Source organism: Triturus cristatus, chromosome 10 (assembly GCF_964204655.1).
Source record: "Triturus cristatus chromosome 10, aTriCri1.1, whole genome shotgun sequence".
Classification (NCBI taxonomy): domain Eukaryota; kingdom Metazoa; phylum Chordata; class Amphibia; order Caudata; family Salamandridae; genus Triturus; species Triturus cristatus.
In genome coordinates, this window is record NC_140593.1 from 526,664,121 (window position 1) to 526,685,524 (window position 21,404).

The window sequence follows — 21,404 nt, forward strand, 5'->3', positions numbered from 1 at the left end:
ACAATGGAGGACCAAATTATATGCCTGAGTTTTATATAATTTATGCACAAGAAAAGGGAAATTGTGCAATATCGTGTGGAAAATGTGACTAATCCATACTTGTGGAAAATGCTCCAGTTCCTGAATCTCAATAGTCCTTTGTTTTGGCAACAATAGTCCTATAAGGTAGACAAACCCAAACATTCCAATTCCATTCACTGCCTATTGCTCGCTGCACATTGATGAGAATAGCTTCAACACTCTGCCTTCTAGGAAAATAATTTGTTGTGCTTATAACAAGGGTGTGTTTTTTGTTTTCTTCTAGAAGTCTACATTGTTTACAATGCAATTAAGCATTGTTCTTAGTTTCGCTGCAGCCTGCATATTGCAGAATGGTACATAAGAGCCTTGGTATGTTGAGAGCTCCATTAAAGACAGCGCAGTAGCTCTGGGCTTACAATGGCTGGTATAAGCCCAGAGTTCCAGGGTCCAATCTTTATCTTCCGGTTTCTCCCTTTTAAACTTAGAACATTCTGCCCTTGGTGGATGAAATATTCTTATAAGCAAATAGCCCATCTGCCTCTGGCTATACCGGTTGTTAGAGGTCCTCTCCCTCCTGTTAGGCCCTCGCCGAGCCTTTAACAACCGGTATGGTCCTCGGCAGCTGGCTGTAATAGTTCATTCAATGTTTTCAATTAACATTTCCCTGATTGAAAAAAGTTTTTTCAGGCCAAGTACCCCAAAATATACAAGTAATATAAACAACACATACTGCGTATTCTGTGTTATATAGTCGTATATCTTGAGATTCAGATTACCTTTACTTACCAATCGGCTTTTAACCTCATGGTTCACCATATATTGGCCTATGTCCCCCATAATGTATCCCTCTCTCGCTGCTTGTGCGCCTGCGCTCTTGCCCCCACTCTCATTTATTCTATGTAATATACTGACTCATATGGGTAGTATAGTATGCTATTTATTACCATTGTTGTTTGTGTGGAGTGAGCCATGACACAGGATCAGCCAAGTCTCGAGTGGGTAAGGATACTCCTCCCCTCCCTTAGAATGGTAATAGTATATTACACACTGCTCATCTACATATATGGTTTATGCCATCACATTTTTCTTGTGTATTTGTTTTAAAAAATATTTTACCAAAAAAAGGGTTTTGGTGGGGGTTATATATGTGCAGTAAGTTAAAATCACTTTGAAGAGAACGTGTGCCTTATTAGCAGAGTTGCTTCCATGTTTGAAGTAGTTCTAATGTGTAAAGTCGACCGTGTTCTCATACACGTTTTGTACTACTCTGGTTATAAACTAGGATACACTTTTAAGTGACTTCCCACCTTCAGAAGCATAAACGCACATAAGCTACTGAATCTTCCATTCCTGATATGAGCTTCTCCAATTACCCTGCAGGGGTTCTAGTCTCCAGTGATGACCAATATCAGTGGTTGGTCTGACTGTTACGGGGCAGTCTGTCCTTCTCATCTGTGCTTTAAACTCTGGGGTTCAAGGCGTAAATTAAATTGTCGCCGTAAGAGAAGCCATATTACTGCCAGGATTACTGTGTTTTTTGCTGTATGCCTTAATTTGACCTTAACCTATGTTATCAAGGGAGACTGGCTTCTCTCCAGAATCTGGGCAGATCTTTTTTGGAGTCACAGCCTGCCTTTCTCAGGTAAGAATCTGTTTTTGTGTGTGTTTTAACATGTTACTGGTGAAGCTAATGTTTTGAAGATTGGGCTTTTTGTTACTGTGGTTTGAGGAAGTGCATGTTGTTCTCCACGGTATGCTGCGCCTTCCAGTCTGACATTGACTTCTTTGTCTTTATGCTGGGGGGTTAGACCTTTTTTTTTATTTTATTTTACCCATTTTGCTGCTATTTTAATTTGCTCTCACATCCAGTACGTTTATGGTATCCCTTTTTGGGTAGTGACGCATGATGAGTTCATTTTCCTCTGTAGGACAGCTGCATAAAGATGACATTTTTACTTAAAAAAAATAAATAAATAACCATTCTGATCTAGTTTAGTAGTCGAAGGTATAAAATGTATGGTTTGCTATATTCAGCCTTGCCATCTCTCACAGAGCCACCCTTTGTCACATATCGGCCTCCTTCACACGGTTGCTTGGTGAGGGGCCGATGTCACACAGCCTGCAGAGAGCAGCTTTCCAGTTCATTATTTGGAGGCTCTACGCAAGAACGTTCATTCCAGGGTGTGAAACCTCCCCAGGCTATTGGCGTCAGCATCAAAGCGTCTTTTGTGTCTATAGGGGAGGCGGGTTGAGGCAAAATGCTTCTGGCTGTGCTTGACACAAAGCCATGCCTTTCCCAAATCTCCACCCTCTCTTCACACACTAAAAATATTTTTGAGGTTTGCAGGTGTGTATATTGCTTTTTCAAGTTTTTGTTTGTTTGTAGGAAGTCGGTTGTATAATCTGCAATTTAAAAAAAAAAGTCATTGTAGAATCTGTTGTCATAAACCCTTGCCACAAAATTTGTATATGCCTTACGACTTCCTTCAGACACATCAAAGTTGGTTTTAGTTTACCTATTTCTCTTTAGTTGCCTATAGGCCAACTTACATTTCTTGATGGAACTTGAATCACACAAACCAGAAAAGTCTTGATTACACAAGACGCAGCACTGCATAAAATAATTTCTTTTTAAGAACTATTATTGCCAAAAAGCATATAAGAAATTGACATTTGAAACCACAAAATGTATTTCTCTTGAAGCTGCACACTGAGGCAGCTCTATTGTGACTTATTTATTTAAGACTATTCTCTATCAAAATAGAATAGTTGATTACCAGTATAGTTGAAATTGTAAGACTTCGTTTAGACTGCAGCATGAAACAAAGTTGGACCATAATTAACTTAATTAAACATGTCAGGAGGAAACTTTGTGGGCTTTGAATACTGAATCAAATGTAAGGTTTATTTTGAAGTGTTTATTTTTCAGAAAATGTGAATGAAACTGTAGAGGCTCTCACTCCCCTAGGCGTCTTGAGTTTCAGTTGAGTACTTAATACATCTGTAAATCTTGGCTAATCAAGGAAAGTACCCCTACCTCTCCCACCCTGCTACTTATTCTTGTATGAGGCACACCTTAACACTAAAGCTGACAAAATGTGGATTTCCTAAGCACGCAGAGTACATGGGTTTCTGTCTTTCACAATTATGAGATTCCTGGGAAAAGCTTAAGATCGAATACTACATAGCCTTGAGATCTTCAGGCAAGTTCCGAAAACATTCTCCCATCTATGGTGATGAAAACACATTTTTTAATTTTTTTTGTTTCTAGTTATGTATTCCTGGAGCTTGGCGGACAGAGGGTATATTGGCTTGTTGACACTTATTTAAAATCCATAAAGTGCAAGATGAGTAATCGTCCACATAATCCATTTTGGATTTACTAAGCATTCCCAGCCACTAAACCGCCAGTCCATGCGAACTAGCGTGGAAATCACCTGCTTGTGGTCAATCGCTTCTCTCAGAAAACCAGATAATGCTAGTCTGCTTAATCCACTGACTGGTCCATTCCTTGGGCCTTTGTCGTTTCGTTACCTAATGAAAGAAATAATACTGTGTGTAGCACCGTGATACGCATTAATCACCACAAACACTGATTGCAGTTAATTAAGATTACGTTTTTACAAACGATATGTCTGCAGCTGCATCACAGAAAGACTTTACATAGCCTCATGGGTCTATAGGGTGGTAGGATGAGTTGGAGTTCGTCCTAGCTTTTCAGCCTTGCCTCAAAAGCCTCAGCTTCACCATGAGATTGAATCCCTGATAGGTATTTATTTTTCTATATTTAAATAATTTACTTGACTCATTGAGCTGTGGAAAACTCCTTTTTAGGGCGTGTTATTTCAAGCGCTTTCTGCTCTAGCCGTTTAACTGTGACAAAGACCTGGTTGTTCTCGAGGTTTTCTTGTTTCCAGGATTGTTTCCTATTTCAACTCCCAGAAGGTGAACTCCATATTTTTTAAACAGTCCCATGATTCAAGAACTGATGGAAGCCTAAAAATGCGCACACGTGAACAGAAATGCATGAAAGATGTATATGCGTTTTTTCAGCTGAAGGGCGCCTTCCTGGGGTTCTCTCGTTGATTATTTTCACATGGAAGAATTTCTTGGAAACGCAGGGTTCCCAATCTTCTGGTGCTCATTTGTTCACCCGTCCAGTTTCGGAATGCATTTTAATGCAAGGGGACTTTACAAGAAACCTTCCATGTATAATGCACTAGAGCGAAGAATGCATAAAAGTTACCAGAGGTGTAAACCTGTAGTGCCACTTCTAGATCAGATGTCTAAATCGTTGTTTATATTCTGTTCCATCTCCATCCTCTGACAGTTTCTCAAGCTTTGGGTTTGTTACTGCATTTTTTAATGAAATGGGAAGCCAGAGTATTACAGCTAAAAGTGAGAAATGTGCCTTTTCCTCACGTTTCAGGCAACTGAGATCTGTATTTTGCTCCTTTTCTTAGCTGAATTATTGCTCTTACCTTGTATCCCAATTCTATTTTCCAGCTCCTCTAGCCACTTCTTATTCTATTTACTTTGCACTGCTCATATTTCTACTCTTTTTGCCCTTTTGCTTGTTTGCTTTCATGCTTTTCTTTTGGGTTTTCTGTGCCACGTAAAAGGGTATTCAAAAACTTGCCTCTTCCTGCATATCTTCACATATGGCAGTCTGTGGCCTTGCTTCGAACCTATTTATACCCTCACTTCTTCATTTCATCTCCCTCTGTCATCCTGGTTTCATGTTTCACCTCTAGTCTTTCATTCATCCCTTCCCTTCTAAAACATAAGTTCTTGCTCGCCTGTCAACCTCTACAATTCCGCTTATGAGAGTTTATTTTATATTTTTTGTTTTATTGTAATTCGGTGTATAAAGCTTTGGTGTATGCACTTAAGAAATCCAATAAGTTTAAATGAAGTTAAAGAACTTCTTCATAATGTGGACGTCTTATCCATACATACAATAGCCACTCATTGGTTGTACATGGGGTGATGGTGGGTACTTGCATTTTGCAACCTTTCTATTTATTTGCGCTCTTACAATTTGGCACCAGCCACATACATTCCGTTGATTATTATGGAAATGGCGAAAGTGGAGGTCTAAGTCTACAGCAGTGATTGACTTTCCCTCTTCTTAACTGGTAATGCTAGTTTTTACCACGTTAACTTGTACACCAACCATAACCTCATTGCTGCAAAATGCCAAAAATGGAAATGTGATCAGTACTTAATCATGCGAGGGAGTGGATGGTGTGGTCTGTTGGGCTTTTCCCAAGGACCTACTTAGCAGTGGCTCAGTCACCTCCATATAATTTCATATGGCATTATGAGTGTTTGTCCTGCATCTGTATATTAAATTAGGTAAATGATCAAGGGTGCCGATTTTGAATCTTAAGCTTGGCTATCGTATAGCATCCTTTTTTATGAAGGATTTTCTCAAGTTTTCAAGATGAAATAGGTTTTCTCTGTAAATGTATCTAAATATTTGAATTTTCACTAAGCCAAAAACGATGTCTGTACCTTTTCTGTTAGTTTTCGCCAGAGGACCGCAACGCAATCTGGGCTTTGATTACATTTTATGGAGGCAATTGCCAGTTGAGCCTCAACAAGAAGTGCACTCATCTTATTGTTCCTGAACCAAAAGGGGTATGTTAATTGCATTGTTTTTATACAGTAAAAGCTTTTAGCTAAGAAATCTAATGTTGCTCTTAGAAATGTTGCAATGGCTTTATAAGTACTGCTTACACAAGTTTTGGGAAAGGCCATTTTGCAGAGATCTTTTAATACAAGTGCTATTCTTAAGGAGTTTAGTTACCTTCCAACGTTTAGAAATTAAAGTAACAGGAGCCGAAGGGTGTACAAATCAGCACATAACCACTCCTGTTCTCATATAATTAAGAGAAGTCTTTATATACCTCTTTAACCGTTCCTGCTCTCTTGAATGAACTGATCGGATTCAACTATTGACCGGTCGGTGCTGGATATTTGGCTGAGGAGGTGGTCAGCTGGCCTTGCACATGGCCTTCCTGTGTGTCTTGGCAACACGTACTAATCTCTCCCTGTACTGGGAACTGACCTATGCATTAAAAAAAGGTGGGAGAAAAGACTGGGTTTTTCACTACGAGAGCCAGATCCACAATGAGTAACCTGTACTTCTCCATCATAGGGTATTTACTGATGGTCTTAAACACTGAATAGTCCTACCCTTGTACAAGACCGTGACGCACTGTACCAAGACATGTTTTTTAAAGCGTGTAAATCTAGAGAAGTCACCTTGTTTAATATCATGCAGTTAAGTCTTTGTCGTTTAGATGGCATAGTAATGAGACACCTTGCTATTTGGACCAGTTTCTTGGATCTTAGAAACAGTTACCCTAATTCCCCTTTTATGCGGTGGGTGCTTAATCATCCGTTTTGTAGTTCCCCGTAGCTTCAGCTGGCCTTATTTTTAACTTAAGGTCCAGCATCTCTGTCCATGTAATAAACGGCACTTTCGATATGCTGTGGTTTTAATGTACGGTGCCCTGTCAGGTTGGATTGTAATGGTATTTTTTTCTATTTCCAGGAAAAATATGTATGTGCTTCAGAAAGGGAGAGTATTAAAACGGTGACTCAAGAATGGGTATTGGATTCCATATCGGATAAAGCAAGAAAAGATGAAGCTTCTTATCACCCCCGTCTCATCATTTATGAAGATGATGAGGAGGAGGAGGAGGAGGAAGAAGAGGAAGATGATGAATTGGATAATGAAGAGCAATATTCTGAAAATGACGCGAGTGGCGATGACAAATATTCCTCTAGGTCCAGTCCCATCTCTTCTCGAGAAGGCTCACCTGTGCGTGACCAGGACTCTTCACCAAAACGCGATAGTGCAGAGAAAACAAAAGGAGAATTAATGTTTGACGATTCTTCAGACTCTTCGCCTGAAAAGCAGGAGAGAAACTTGAATTGGACCCCAGCTGAAATCCCTCAATCTGCCCCAGCCAAGCGCCGGCTGCCCCAGGGCAAGGACTCCGGACTAATTAACTTATGCGCCAATGTTCCACCAGTGCCCGGCAATATTTTACCTCCAGAAGTTCGAGGTAATTTAGCGCCTTCGGGGCAAAATGCCCAAAATACTGAGCACCCGGAAATGCCAGCCTGGAGCCCAGCAGCAAGGACGCTTCGGAACATTACAAATAGTGCTGATATTCAGCAGATAAATCGCCCATCAAATGTTGCTCATGTAAGTCCGCTCTATAACGTCCAGCACCATGGCATGTTTTCAGTGAGTGTGTTTCATAATTTTTTATGTTTAGGGGATTTCTTCTTGCATTCAACTTCAGGTAGGAATATGCACTTGTAAATGGTGCAGTGTTTAGCCTTCGTTTCATTTGACTAGTAGTTTTTCTCCTTTTTTCCACTGCACGGAGTGTATTAAGCTACTGATGTTGGGGTTCACAGCATATTTCTTTATTTCACACACTGAAATTTGAGTAGATGGTTGAAATATTAGGCTATATGTAGAAACACTTCAGTTTCTTGCTTACACTCTTCCAGTGAATTTCATTATTTTAGAACTAGTTTGATAAATCAAGAATGATAACCAGCTGAGCCAAAAAGGTTCCTATGTCAAACCTAATTGTTTTTTCTGTTGGAGACTGTCCATTGGTGAAGGCCTTTACTATAGGCTGTGTGAACGGTACCATGAGACTGATATATAGTTCATATTCAGCGAGGGGGTCAGTAGTGGTTTTGGATCGTGAAACATGATTGTGAAACTGACTGTCTGATAGAACATGCTTGTGTGCTCCACCCATACCCATTTAAATTTGGAACTTGCGCTTTGTCCCATGGTATTCTCTAGTGCTTCCATTAAGTATGGAATGAATATCAAAATATTGAAATGTGCCATTCACCCAAATTGGTTTGGAGACCTTTGCAGCAACTTTACGTTCTTGGTGCGTTCAGGGATAATCTCCGAAGTGTTCACATCTGCTCAACAAGTTAATCAATTCTGGCTATATACACAGCGTAAGCACTTACAGTGCAGTTTATGAATACAAAAAGCAGCAAACTTACTAAAAAGTGCAGTTTGTGAATCAGGCCGAAGTATTTTCACCAGTTTGGAAGGAAGGTTTTTGCCTCAGAGAGCCTTGTGCTTAAGTCCACAAACCTAGCCTGTTTCCTCGCAAGATATTCCCATGCTCGGTGAGAAATCGCAATACTGCTGGTGCCAAGCTTACTAGAGTCCATGCACAAGCTTTTATGGATTTATTTCATGATGGGTTTGACGCTGTAAAACAACTCATGTTATCGTGGTGGATTTTGACCCAACCCTTGAGGTCGTCCTTGTTTTTCAAGCTTCCTTTATGAATAAGAACCATGTTTTTTTCGAGGGATGTCCAAGTACAGTTGCTCGACATGCCTTATGATGGCTATCACCTTTTCAGCAACAAAGTTTTAAAAGCTTATGATTTACTGGAGTCTGTAAAACGGAGTAAGGCTCTAGGCCTCTCCGGCTAGATTCCCCTCATAAACAGTGCTGCAATTTCCATGGTTGTACCCTTCATTTCAAACACCAGCAGATGCAGGACAGTTTAAGAACAGCAGCAGTACCCACTGTACTCTCAAGGACAAAGGCTGACAATCAACCATTTCTTACATTCCTACAAATAAGTCTTTTTGAACTCTGTTCTGCACCATGAAACACATACAGTGTCCCCACATTAAAGTACGATTCTTGAGAGGAAGTCGGCAGGAGCAGGCAGAGAGGCTTAAACTGTGAAGTAGACTCTCATGCAGGTCAATGCAAGCCCTGGCATTGTCGGGCAGGACACAACCAAACAGCCAATAGCTTTATGTGAGAGACTAAAACTTCACTTATACTAGCCTGTTCCCGCCATTGGCTGGGACAGAGACTCCAGCCATTGGTTGCAAAAGGATGGTAAAAAAAACCCTGTGGTTGAAAGATGTGAAGCTAAAACTCTCTTTGTATATTGTTAGCCACAGATCTGTTTGGCAGCTATTCTGTTAAAACCCAATCCTTTAAAAAAAAAAAAATGGGGCCTGACATTGATTCTGGATCTCAGATTCCTCAACAAGTTCTTGTAGGGAAACTGATTCTTATTTGGAGTGGACAAGTATAAATATAGAATAATGCCTTCACCTGAAAAATATCACACAAGCTAAATAAACTAAACCTGTGCTCAAACCCTGGTAACGTGACACAAAGCAGTAAGGCTAAATCAAAGGCAATGTGTAAAGTTTTAAAGTTGTGCATACGTAGACTGTAGAAAGTCACAAAAACACAATAAAACTTCACAACCAATTTTCAAAAGAAGAGAAAAGTTTTATGAGAAAAGTAAGTAAAAAATAGCACCACAAAGCGCCAATGTTGGTCTATGAAAGCAGTAGACCGGGAACTATAGAAGATTTGAGGCCAACTTTGATAGAATTCTGAACAGATACAACTCGTAGACTGGTCCTAATGAAATTCCGGAACTCAAAAGGTTTCTGTCTCAGCATAGAAATAGATTTTGGCATTTCTAGTTCAAAACAATCCTCCCTGATCGGGCCACCATTGAAATTGTAGCCACCTCTATGCAACTGAAGGCCAGATACAAGTGCCAATGCAGAATGGGTCTTGGTCATTTTTTTGGGGAGGTGCTGGAATGAAGCTAGATTTCAACCCAGTGCCATGGAACTGCCACTCTAATACGTTTTACTTCAGGCCACCCTGCAGCTCTTGAGGAAAAGTTTTCAGAAGTTTCCCAACTTTATTCTGGTGCCCAAACAACCACAGCAGTACACTTCTAAGGCCTCAGGGCATGGCACTTGGAGAGACTCGTGGCATTAGGCTGACAGCAAACTCCAGTCCAGGTCCAATTACCACTGGTCAGCTGGCCATTTCCATGGAAAGCACTTTTATAGCTTGTGCCCCTGTGGCCACTCAGGAGGTCAGCCTACTGGCCATTGAAGTCCCGTTGTGTTGTGTACAAAAGGGAGCAGGGCTACTCGCGGGTCTCAGTCATAGGCCCAGTCCTGCTTCGAACTTCTGCAGGTCCAGTTAGTGTTCTGAGGAGGGTTCCCAGTGATACCATATTTACTCCTGGCACCAGCTAGTGGGTAGGTGTAACTCCTGGGCACTCCATAACCAGTGTGGGTAAATGTTCCCAAATAAATAAAAAATAAAAAGTATAAATAAAAAATAAATCCCAGGGGCAACCATAGTCACTTTTGTTCAGTAGTTCCTGTTTGCCTTACTGGACACAATCCTACAGTGCCCCCTCACTCTTAAAATTCAAGATGGGGAAACCCTTCTCCCCTTGTGAGATCCTGTGTACCCACTCAGGGGTGTGGCCAGGGTAGTGAGCTGTCCCCTCCTCTGTTGTGACTCAAAACCAGTTCTGGGGGTAGCTTTCTTCCTATCTGGTTTGATGCAAACCTGACTAGGTGGCCAAAAAGATTGCCCTTTCCAGGTGTCACTTAACATTTACATGTGACATGGCAAGCCCCTTTGCGGTAAATTAAAATTCTAGGCCACCGCACTGCCTCTTTCTGCACTGGGGAACAAAATACCTCCCCACTTAAAGACCATTGTCTTTACTCTGGGGGCAATCTTCATACCTCTTTCACACCTAATCCGAGGCCAAGTACAGGTTGGGCAGTAAAAAAGTCTTTGAACGGAGTGTGTAGCTGGTACAGGTCAGAAATGATGGATTAAAGTATATGATCTATACTTACTTTTCCTATGTGTCCGCTACATCCTGACCAGTAGCAATGTCATTTTGAGCCTGGTCACAGAGGGGCATGTTATTTCTAATGTCACTGACGTCCCTCTTGAATAGTATACACCCTACTAAGGGGTCCGCAAGGTGTGCTTAGGGGTGACCTACTTAATATTTATATCTGGTTTTCATACCCATCTTGACTGATTTTTGACAAGTCAGGGAAGCCGAGTTGAGGATGCGGCGGTTGACCACAGGCTAGACCTGAAATGGTTTCACTCCCACTGTACTAGATGGTGCAATAGGTCCTGCAATTCGTAATTGACAGTTGCCTTTCCATGCCATAGGTGTATTTCTGCCATAGCTGTATTTCTGGCCTTGTAGGAAAGTTAACTATTACAAGCAGGGTTTAAGCCGATTTCAACATATTTTAGGGGGTCAGAACACATACTCTAGCCACTGAATAGCAGTATCCTAGTGCTAGAGTTCAAGATCATCAGCAGGTGAATCCCAAAAAATGAAAAAATGTGGGTGACCATCCAGAAAGTGGTCACTTTTAAACAGTTCTGGTAAAAGGAAATGTTTGAAATAGTAACCCTTCATTATATATCCTCAGCGGTTCAGTTTCAGGAATGTCTATTCTCACTGAATTTGAAGGACTCCTATTATCACATATAGATATGTCCACATCGCAGACTGTGTTTAAGATTCAAAATTCAAATACTAAATATTGAATTAACATTTTGGTGTCATTTCCTCCCCAAGAGACTATAGTGAGACAGTGGTACTGCGAGGACATCCATATCTATCTGTGCTTAAATGACTGGTTTCTGGAGGGAAGTTTCCTGCAAGCTCCACGGCAGTGACTGCATTACCACCCCTCCTTAACAGTCTTGCCAGCTATGTTGAACCAAAGAAATATGCCTTTTCCCTGCATATATTTTCACCACGTGTAGGATGTATATATCCCCAACCCACCCACATCCAAGAGATGATTGCAAGGTTTTCCCACTCGCACATAAAAATGTGCAAGCTGTTTTGAGGCTGCTGGGTCTGATGGGCTTTTAAAAAAGTTAATTCAGTTTGGATATTTACCTGTTAACAATATACGGTGAGCCCCATCCGTTTACTGCTATTAATACACTGAGTCAACAATACTTATCAGAGCTTGCCGTCTCTATATATAGTAAAATGTGAAAAATGTAAACCAATGATTATTAGTCCTGAATAATCACTTTTCTTCACTATGCTTCATCCTGATTAATTTTGTACTCATTCAAGAACCCCCCCCCCCCCATGTCCTCAAATTTGATTGATTTTTAACTTTTATATTGTATTCTCATGACTCGTCCTGAAGACCATTTTAGCCAGGAGTTCCTTTGTTGGTATCCTGTGTTTTCCAGTACCTCAGTATTTTATTTTTTGCCAGTGATGTCACAAGCCATCTTAGTCGTCTGTATGTGATTGTAGAGAGCATGGTGATGTCGCCCCATAATGTAATTGATACTGTAAATGCTGTTATTCTCACCTAGTTGGTTTACGTCTTATACACTAAACTAGTATTGTTAGTCTAACACATTCCCATACTGTGTGCACTGTATCACAGTTCTGTGTTTGGCATCTTGGCCATAGAGAGATGTGAGCTGTTTGTGGTGACCAACTAACTTTATTTTAATCTTGCTTCCCTTAAATTCTTAAAATGTAGCTTATTGATTTCTTCCAATCCTCATCTGTGTATTCATTTGATGACCATTTTCCCACCAGACTTTTGATGTATATTGGGACAATCGATGGTAAACGATAGTCCTGTATTGATTCAAGTCTGATGCTTTCTTGCGTTTATCTGATGTTGTAAACACAGCTTCACATGATTCTTCCTCAGTGGTTACTGAAATGACCATGGAATCCATTGTACGGTCACTTGGTAAACCAAATTCTTCTCCATACCATCTTGCAGTCTCTGCTGTGGTGGACAATTAACGCTGTCCCAGTCTGTTCATTGGGTAGCCCTTTTAAGCCCATGAACCATTCATCACCTTAATGACTGGTGAATACATCCCTTCAGTGCTTGGAATTGCTCATAGGTCAACCAGCCTTAAACATTACAGGTAGAGTGCTGTCTTTATGTCTGCCTGCTGGAATGGAGGGTGGTAAATTTAGCACAGAGCTTACTTCTACTGAGAAAAACAAAAAGGTGATGGTCAAATGTTTGAATTGATCTCTGATCCTGGTCATTAGTTCTGGTCCTGTTCCTCTTGATGGTTCTTTTGACCACTGTGCCATTCTATATGATCATCACCTTCTCCTGCATTTGCCTTGCTCCAATAGTAACTGGACAGCCTGAGCTGCCAGGCAAGGTTGGTCCCCTCTGAACGGGAAAGAGGCATGTTATGACCCTATTCACTTTCATCTATGAGGCGCAGCTTCGTATCTGCTAGGTTTGATGACTCTTTGTATTTTCCCAGAGCTTCAACCTGCCTTTATGTGAGAACCCAGTAATTACTGAGACAGATGACTAATTGCAGTACTGCATTCCTCTTAATGCAATGTTACCAGCAATTAGGGTCTGAGGAGTTGGTGCCTTTCTCCTTTGACAGGTGGCCAGAAGAGTTATGGCTGTGGACCTTTAAATAAGGAATTGGTCTGTCAGCAGATCATCTTGTGGGCAAAACGAACCAGACAACAAAACTCCCTAGTAGACCATGGGATTTAATTTAAGAGTTTCCGGATCAGATTGTGCTAGTTCGTGCATTTCTAAAATCCATCTCTAGGCGATTACTGTGAAGAAGAAGTGTCCTGTAGTCTACTAAACACGTTAGGATTGTACAGACTTCTGCTAAAATTTGTTTTTGTTTTGCAGAGTTGATCTCCTGAAAACTAATTTAGCAGACTATTACTCCTGCTATTTGTTTTACATCTTGTGATGTTTCACAAAGATTATGAAGTACCAAAAAACCCATGGAAACTTTCTCACACCACAGAAAGCTAGAGTCGAATAGGGAGAACTGCAGGATTACAATCTCAACATATGGTTGCCACTGCATGTGCATCCCATACCCAACTTTGACCTGGTCTACAGATTTCCAGCTGTGTATGTGAGAAACTTATAGGTGTTATTGGAAAATATTGATTCAGCCTATACTTGATGAATAGTTTACCTTTCTAAACAAGGATGGAAGGTACACTGTACCAAATGCAACATGCTGATCTGTTTAATGTGGTGTAGTGTAGGTTTCAAGCCTGCTTGCCTACTATGCACGGAATTGCGTTCCACAGTATATGTATCTTTGACTAATTAAATACTTCTGAACTGTACCTGCATCATTTCTGTATGGCTGTCATGGAGTTATAGTAAGGCTAGTTAGATCTATGTCGCTAATCCGGAGGCTCTTCATCTGCTTCATCCTCCAGTAGACTCAGAAGGACGACATATAATGACTGATGGTTCTGCACTTAAGAGCCAATCCATCAAATTCTGCAAAGGAAGTTTAACAAGTTGGGTGCAGCAATGCATGTCTCCCCGCCTGCTAGGTGATGCGTACTAGAGACTTGACTCATAAAGAAAAGTGAAGCTGTAAAGAAAACGACCAAGGAATGCATAACGTGCAAGCCAGAAAACCGTGTGTAATTTTTGCTTCTACAGCTGATGTGTCCATTGATTTGCTATTGCCCATTTCTCTATACTGCATGCAGAATATTCTGTTTATTTAGGTTGGAACCTGTATTAGTTATTTCAGCCATTTAATGCATCAATCGATGATAATGAGTCCTTCTCACAGGAGTGTTGTTGGAATTTCAAAAGTTACAGATAATGGTTAAAGCCACTGTACTCCAATTTCTCTCTTTTTCTGATATTAATCCTTTTTTTGCATGCTTGATTGGTGGACACAGAGCCCATATCCTTTCCAGGAGTGTGTCCTCCAAAATGGCAATTCAGAAGGAAAACTATGCATTGGTTGTCCCATGTCTAATTTGAACTAGCTTGATGAGCTGGTGCTAGCTCTCAGGTGCTTAAAGCTAGCACCCCGCAGCAAGGCAGATTCTCCTCATGAAAAAGTGACCGCTTGCTAACGGCCGAAGGACCTGCTAGTTTCTGTAGTACCTTGTAGCTGAAAACACTTGAACTATTGAACAAACTAAAGAGCTTTTATCATTTGGTGAGTAAGCATGGTCTGTGTTCATTACCAACCCCTCTGTCAAAAGATACCAAGTTTTCAATCCGACTCCCCGAGTTTAGTTGCCCAGCAAGACCTCCACACGCAGCCCAGTCCACTGGAAACAGCTGGACTCCATACCCTTTTGGTCCTGTAACCTCCTTCATGTTTTTGTGTAGTATCTTGTAAGTAACCTGTTGCAAACTCCAAAGTCTCCTTTGTCTGCACTAGAACATTTGTTTGACCGGCCAACCTCTTATGGTAATGTTCAGTAAGCACTCTCAATCTTCAAGTACGCAAAAGAGGGTTGATTGCATTGGCCACGAAGCACAATGGCATAAGATGATGGAAAGGTACCATGAAGAAAAATGAAGGAAGGCTTACAATAATTAGTGAAGTGCTAATAAGAAACTACTTTGTGCTGTCCGTCAAATCTCCCCCCCCCCAAAAAAAATATTTTTTTTATGTGTATACTGTACTGTTCTGTTGAATTATCTGCTCTAATGCTCATATTTTTCCCTGTAGATTTTGCAGTCCCTTTCAGCTTCAACAAAAAACTTAGAACAAGTAAATCCTAGTCAGCAAGGACATCCAAATAGAATGCTGTTCAGCCAAGTAAAACAGTTAACACCAGAGCCACATTTATTACCACAGTCTCATCAAACCCCGCCACAGCAACAACCGCCACAGCAGCATGGTCCTGTTTTACAGCTTCAGCCACAGCAGCTAATGCAGCTACAGCAGCAACAGATAACACAACAAACATTTCAACAGCAACAACCCCATCAGTTTCCACAACCACAGCAGCAGCAACCACAACCGCAGCAACAGCAAGTTCATCCGCAACACCAGTTTCCACAACAGCAGCTGCAGTTTTCACAGCAGTTGCACCCTCAGCAACAGTTGCACCGTCCGCCACAACAGCAGCAGCAACCTCAGCAACAGCAGCAGCAGCAGCTTCAACAGTTCCAGCAGCAACATGCCTTGCAACACCAGATTCAGCAGCTGCAGCAACAGCAGTTGCAGCAACAGCAGCTCCAGCAGCAGCAGCTCCAAAAAGTGCAGCAACAGAACCTGCAGCAGCAACTTCAGCAGCAACAGATGCAACAGCAGCAGCATCAGTTACAGCAACAGCATTTACAAAGATTGCACCAGCAGCATCAGCAACAGCAGCAGCAGTTGCAGAACCAGATACCTCCACGTCCAGCACCACAGCAAGTGCTACATAAAGTTGCTGCACAACAGCTGCAACAGCCACAATCCAATCAACTATTTGGTCATGAACCTGGTATAGAGAGTAAGTGTGCTTAAATTAATATTTTGCTTGGTATTGGCAAAACCTGAGTACACAATTTCTGGATTCTTAGAACATTGTATCCGTATATTAGCCTCATTGAAATTAATAGGTGATGTTGCCATGCAATTGTTTAATAATTGTAGTAAGTCTGGGATGGCTTTCAAATGGGGGCGAACGGGGGTGTCCCACGTCTGTTTAGAAATGAAATATCAACAAATAAATAAAGTGTATATAAATGAAAAATGCAAAAATTAAACAATTTAAAATGGTCTGAGAATGTGAAGGAATTTGAAATTGAAGGCAAAAAAATTTCGATCGTATCTTCAATTGATTAAATGGAGCAGCGCAAGTACAGGAAACTGAATATAGTATGGACAATGTGTGGCCTCAATTGAATTTAGAAGACTGCCAAACTTTCCATTAAAATGTTGATTTTTGTTTCTGCACTAAACAAAAAATGTGTACATTTGTTTGATAAATGCTTGCTTTGCATTGTTTTGCAGTTCATAAGTTATAAAATGTTTAGGCAGCGGTCCCCAGCTTCTAGTAATGACTATGTTGGTGTCCCCGGATCCCAGTGGGGTCCACAGAAGTTAAAAGGTTCAGAACTACAGATCTACATGTTTCTTCGGGCTCAAAGAGAGCAAGATCGGTCAATATAGACTGCGTGTGTTCTGTGAAACATGAGGGGGATCTTTGATAAACAAAATCACCTTAAATCATAACTAAACACTGGCTGTTGCGATTTTAGCTTCTGTTTTAGCTTCTGAATGCTGGCAACACTGCTCAGTGATGCCTTTGAAGATCTGCTTTCCTCTGTATGTAGCAGAGTATCTAGATGGAGGCACTAATTGGCAAATACGAATTAAAATAGCGCTTATTATAGGGGATTTGTTAGCACGGGGCGCACATGGGGGGGGGTTGGTGGTAGTATGCAGTTTTTTAAATAGATTTTTTGTTGATGTCTTATGCCATTGACCTGAAGTTTGATGTTGAGAATTGATGCTTCCAAAATTGTTCATGCTGTGCTCGACACAGCTTGGGAGCTGTACAATTTCGCCCATTTTCATCAAACAGGATGAAAGCTTCTGAGTGACGTAAAGGTGGCTAATAATATTGTATAAGTAGGTAAAGAATATGAGCATTGCGATGGTATGTGGGTGTTAGGATAACGTCCCTAAAAATAGTATTGGTGTTTGACAGGAGGAATTATTTCAATTTCTGCTATTTAGGATCGCAACTTTGAGAAGGGGGCAAAGTGACATAGGGGCTTTAAAGATCCCCAATGGTTAGTTCAGAGATTCTGTTAATTTAGCCAAATTATGCACCAACTGGGGGCAGGAGGGATTGAAGCGGTATGTTCAACATAAGCAGTAGAGAAGTTCATAACAGGGTACAGAAGTATCCCTCAGTCAGCGCAGCAGTAATCCTAAAGCTGGTCACCATAGACGATGGGAGTGGTTAAACGGAGGACAAGCCAGCACTCAGCAGTGTTACTGAATTTACTTTTTGATTAAACCCTTTTTACTTTGCTGAAAAGTGGATGAAGCAGCACCTTTGAAGGCAACCTGTGAGTGCTTGAAAATAGAGACACAGGAGACAGCAGTAATAGTAGACTGGCATAAGGGGAGAGTTCTGAATTTAAGGGTCTGTTGTGCAAAGACTAACTTGAGAAATATGCACAATAGAGGATTTTAGCAGCCGCTGTGGGCAAAGAAATTCAGTGTAATTTGCTTGCATGGCCACAGATCATTTTTTTCAATTTTTTTATTTCAGTTCCAGAAGACTACTTCTTATTGGGCTGTGTCTTTGCAATTGCGGATTACCCAGAACATATGTCTGATAAACAGATGCTAGCAACATGGAAGCGGGTAAGATGCTGTATTTTCAAGCAAAACTATTTGTGAACATCCATTTAGTAATTTAGCTGTTTTGTACCATATAGGAAATAATAAGCGAACCAATTAAGACATTGCACTGGAAATGTCATTGTTGAATTTAATAGCTGATCCGCAGAATTCATGCCGCGCAGTTATCTTAATCTCCCGTCGGATCATATGAACTTTTTGAAAGAAGCCAGAAGCCTGCCTGGTAATGAAGTATTCCTATAACCTTAACCTCACATTCAAAAGGTTCTCTGTTGATTTCCCAGACTTAATGGTAAAACCCGAGAATGTGTCTTTGCATGATTTGTTAAGGTTTAAAAGAGATTAAGAATGAGGTGGCGGCAAAATAAGGGGCGCCAAGTCTATTTTAACTGAGGCCTTCTAGAAGGTACAGTTCATGGTCAGATGAAGAGGTTTAGTGGTGGTGGAAGTAGGTCATGGCTGTCAACAATACTGGTCATATGAATATTGCTTTGTCTGACATTAGGGTCCTTTGGAAGATATTTCAGACAATAAATCCCCACAGTCTTTTCTGTAAAGTTCCGCTGGCATTTGTCTGCTTCCTTTGCAAGTCCTTTGAGTGTTAAATTTGTCTGATTTGTCACAGTTTTACCTTTTAAGAAGCACTGCAGAGGCTAGAACCCCCAAATCTGGGAATGTTTGAAGCTCTGTCATGCCGCCTGTGACGGCTGTAGACAGCAGAGGTTAAGAATGTTGTAAAGGGTGTTGTCAATGTCACCTGCCAAAGCGGAAAAAAATAACGTCTACTCAAAGTGCACATGTATGGACTTCAGCAATTCAAGAATACATTTTACAGTCATCAGTTCATCCATCCGTACAACTGTTTGCGCTTTTATCCAGTAATCTGTCCATGCGCTCTACCGCTTGTCTATTCACTGTCTCTCCTCTTTCATCCATGAACTCATGTTCACCAACCCATACACTGTCCAGTCAATAAATTAAAAAAATTAAAAAGCCTGACCTACTGGCTTTGCCAGTGTCTATTTTAACAAACCCGTTGTGCAGCGGGGTAACAATCTAATGCATGTTTCCCATTACGAGCCATAACCCACAATTGTATTTCAATATATTAGTGAAATTAGCACAAACATCTTTTTAACTACTGGCGACCACTGGCTTTCAACTTTAACTGGAGGGCAGCGTGGTAGTATTGAGTTTATTTGGGAGCTGGGCCTAGTTTCAGATCCAGCAACAACGTTAAGTCACACTTAATAGAGTGATGTGTCTGTCCTTACAAGGTGCATCTCTCTACAAGCGTGCTGCAGACCACTGATTTATAACCTTTCTGCAGTGTCTGTCTCTTGGTATGGGGTCGTGATCACAGTTCTGATTGCAGTTAATCTGGAGGGGGAGGACTAAGTGAAGCCTGTGTTTACTGTCCAAGCATGAGGCATTTGTACCTGAGAATCACCGCGCTCAAGAAAATTGCCCTAGCAATTGTCTGTCATTAATTGAGAACCAGCCGTACTGTTTTTCACTTGCTAACTAAAGTCCTACCGATTTTACTGTACGTTGCCCTTGTATAAAGTGCCAGTATTGCTGCTGAGCGCCTCTTGCTCTTGATATTAGCTGGCACCAACTCTCTTCTGTGAGGATTCATTTTTGTGTTCCTTTCTTTGACTTGATCTTATTCCTTTAGACAAAGGGATAATTACAATCTTTACCATTAGTATTAAAAACAAATTCTTGCTTGTAAGAAGTGCCCTCCTTAACACGACTGACTCATTTTGTATCTTTGAGAACTGTCATAGGTAGCCTTTGTAAATTGTAAAACTATTTTACTATGCTATTTGACGATAATGAACATTTTCTGCAACTGAATGTATAGTAAAAAATGAGCAGTATTTTAAAACAAATCTCCTGTAATTTATACTTGCCATAAAATGTGATACGTCGCCGCCAATTGATACCATTTACGGTAACGTAATGCAGTTGCTTTCCTTGTCCCTCCAGATAATCCAAAACCACGGGGGCACTGTAGAACCCACGCTTAGCAGTAGATGTACTCACCTTCTGTGCGAGAGCCAAGTGAGCAACATGTATGCCCAGGTAAGTAAAAGCAACCTGCTGAGGGGGGCCCACATCAGACCTGCTGAGTTTAAGGATTGAAAATATTATTTTGACCAATCAGGTTTGATCTTTAAATATGGTTCCACTTAAAGAAATAACTTCACTTTAAAATTGTGACTTTCTTAGATTTCTCACTACAGTTTTTGCTGCTAATTTTCTTTCTTAATTTCTCCTTCTAATGCGTGTCAGAGAAATTGTATTTGTTCAAGTCGTGGAGCGTAAATGCCCACCCTAACTGCACAACACAAATGAGACTGTGGTTGAAGCGCGGTGTTCTCCTCCCAATAAGTAAATGAGGCAAAATAGTGTATTTAGAGCAGCATTTCTACTTGTGTTAAAAAGGCATTGGTTTTGATAGAGACGCTGATGATGCATTCCAGTGTTTCCAAGAAATGCCCCATGGGCCTGATTCTCTGGGGTGGTGCATGTTTCGGCACAAGTGCTGCAAGGTGTTTGAAAAACTTGTCTGCAGGCTGCTAGGAAAAATCTTCTATCGTATAGCCTGTCATATTTATGCTATATTCTTCATGTCTACATCTCACATCCTTTCAAGTTTTCTGACCCTTCCATTGAGAATCTCAGTCCTTGCGTATGCCAGAATAAAAAAATTATAAATGATACACAACTCCAAATCGTAGTTTATCCGCAGACCATGGCACATTTGGTTACGTAAATCTTGCAAGCTAAGGTCTCTAAAAACTGTAGTACAAGCTTTTTATTTGTTGAAGTGAACATGTTTTCCCAAAATAAGAGCTTATGATTTTCATGACTAAAACGCAGTCCTGAAATAAATGCTTTAAGCAAATTCGGGTTAGATGCACATCAATATTTCATTTTCCTCACTGCTCACATTTACCTTGCGATACAGATTTGTCTTGCATGCATCTCTACCTCATTCAATGGATTCCCACAGTATTTGAGTCATTGCCACCATTATTCCAGATCCACCACTATAGCTAGGTGGACATAATCTCTCCATGGATTTGTCGCAGAATACCGGACTGTTAGACATGGGCTTCCATTGTACTAGGGTGGACACAATCATGCCGTTGATGGCCTTGGAGCAAGACATTATTGACGTGCTTTTACAGCAGTCTTAGCGGCGGTCCGTCCATTGGGGGCGTTGGGGCGTTAGCACTAGTGTTTCCAAAGGCTGGCGCATGCCCATTAGGAGAGCGAGGGTTGAGCCAAGGCTCAAACCTCGGTCTCCTAATGGGTAGGCGGGCGGAGCGTAAGCCTGCTCTAAGCC

The 21,404-nt window shown here is 41.0% G+C and overlaps 1 protein-coding gene across 4 annotated transcripts in view; it reads left to right on the forward strand.

The window, feature by feature from the left end:
* The window catches only part of PAXIP1 (PAX interacting protein 1), a 167,951-nt gene that overhangs the window by 51,653 nt on the left and 94,894 nt on the right, over positions 1-21,404 (forward strand). For all 4 annotated transcript variants that reach the window (XR_014970139.1, XM_085631990.1, XM_085631989.1 and 1 more), the window contains exons 4-9: positions 1,600-1,663; positions 5,551-5,664; positions 6,584-7,243; positions 15,407-16,178; positions 17,955-18,049; positions 20,039-20,134. Coding sequence is in view for 3 of the 4 variants with exons in the window: in XM_085631990.1 (XP_085488116.1) it covers positions 1,600-1,663; positions 5,551-5,664; positions 6,584-7,243; positions 15,407-16,178; positions 17,955-18,049; positions 20,039-20,134 (1,801 nt within the window). In the remaining variant the exon portion in view is untranslated. The remainder of the gene's footprint in view (positions 1-1,599; positions 1,664-5,550; positions 5,665-6,583; positions 7,244-15,406; positions 16,179-17,954; positions 18,050-20,038; positions 20,135-21,404) is intronic.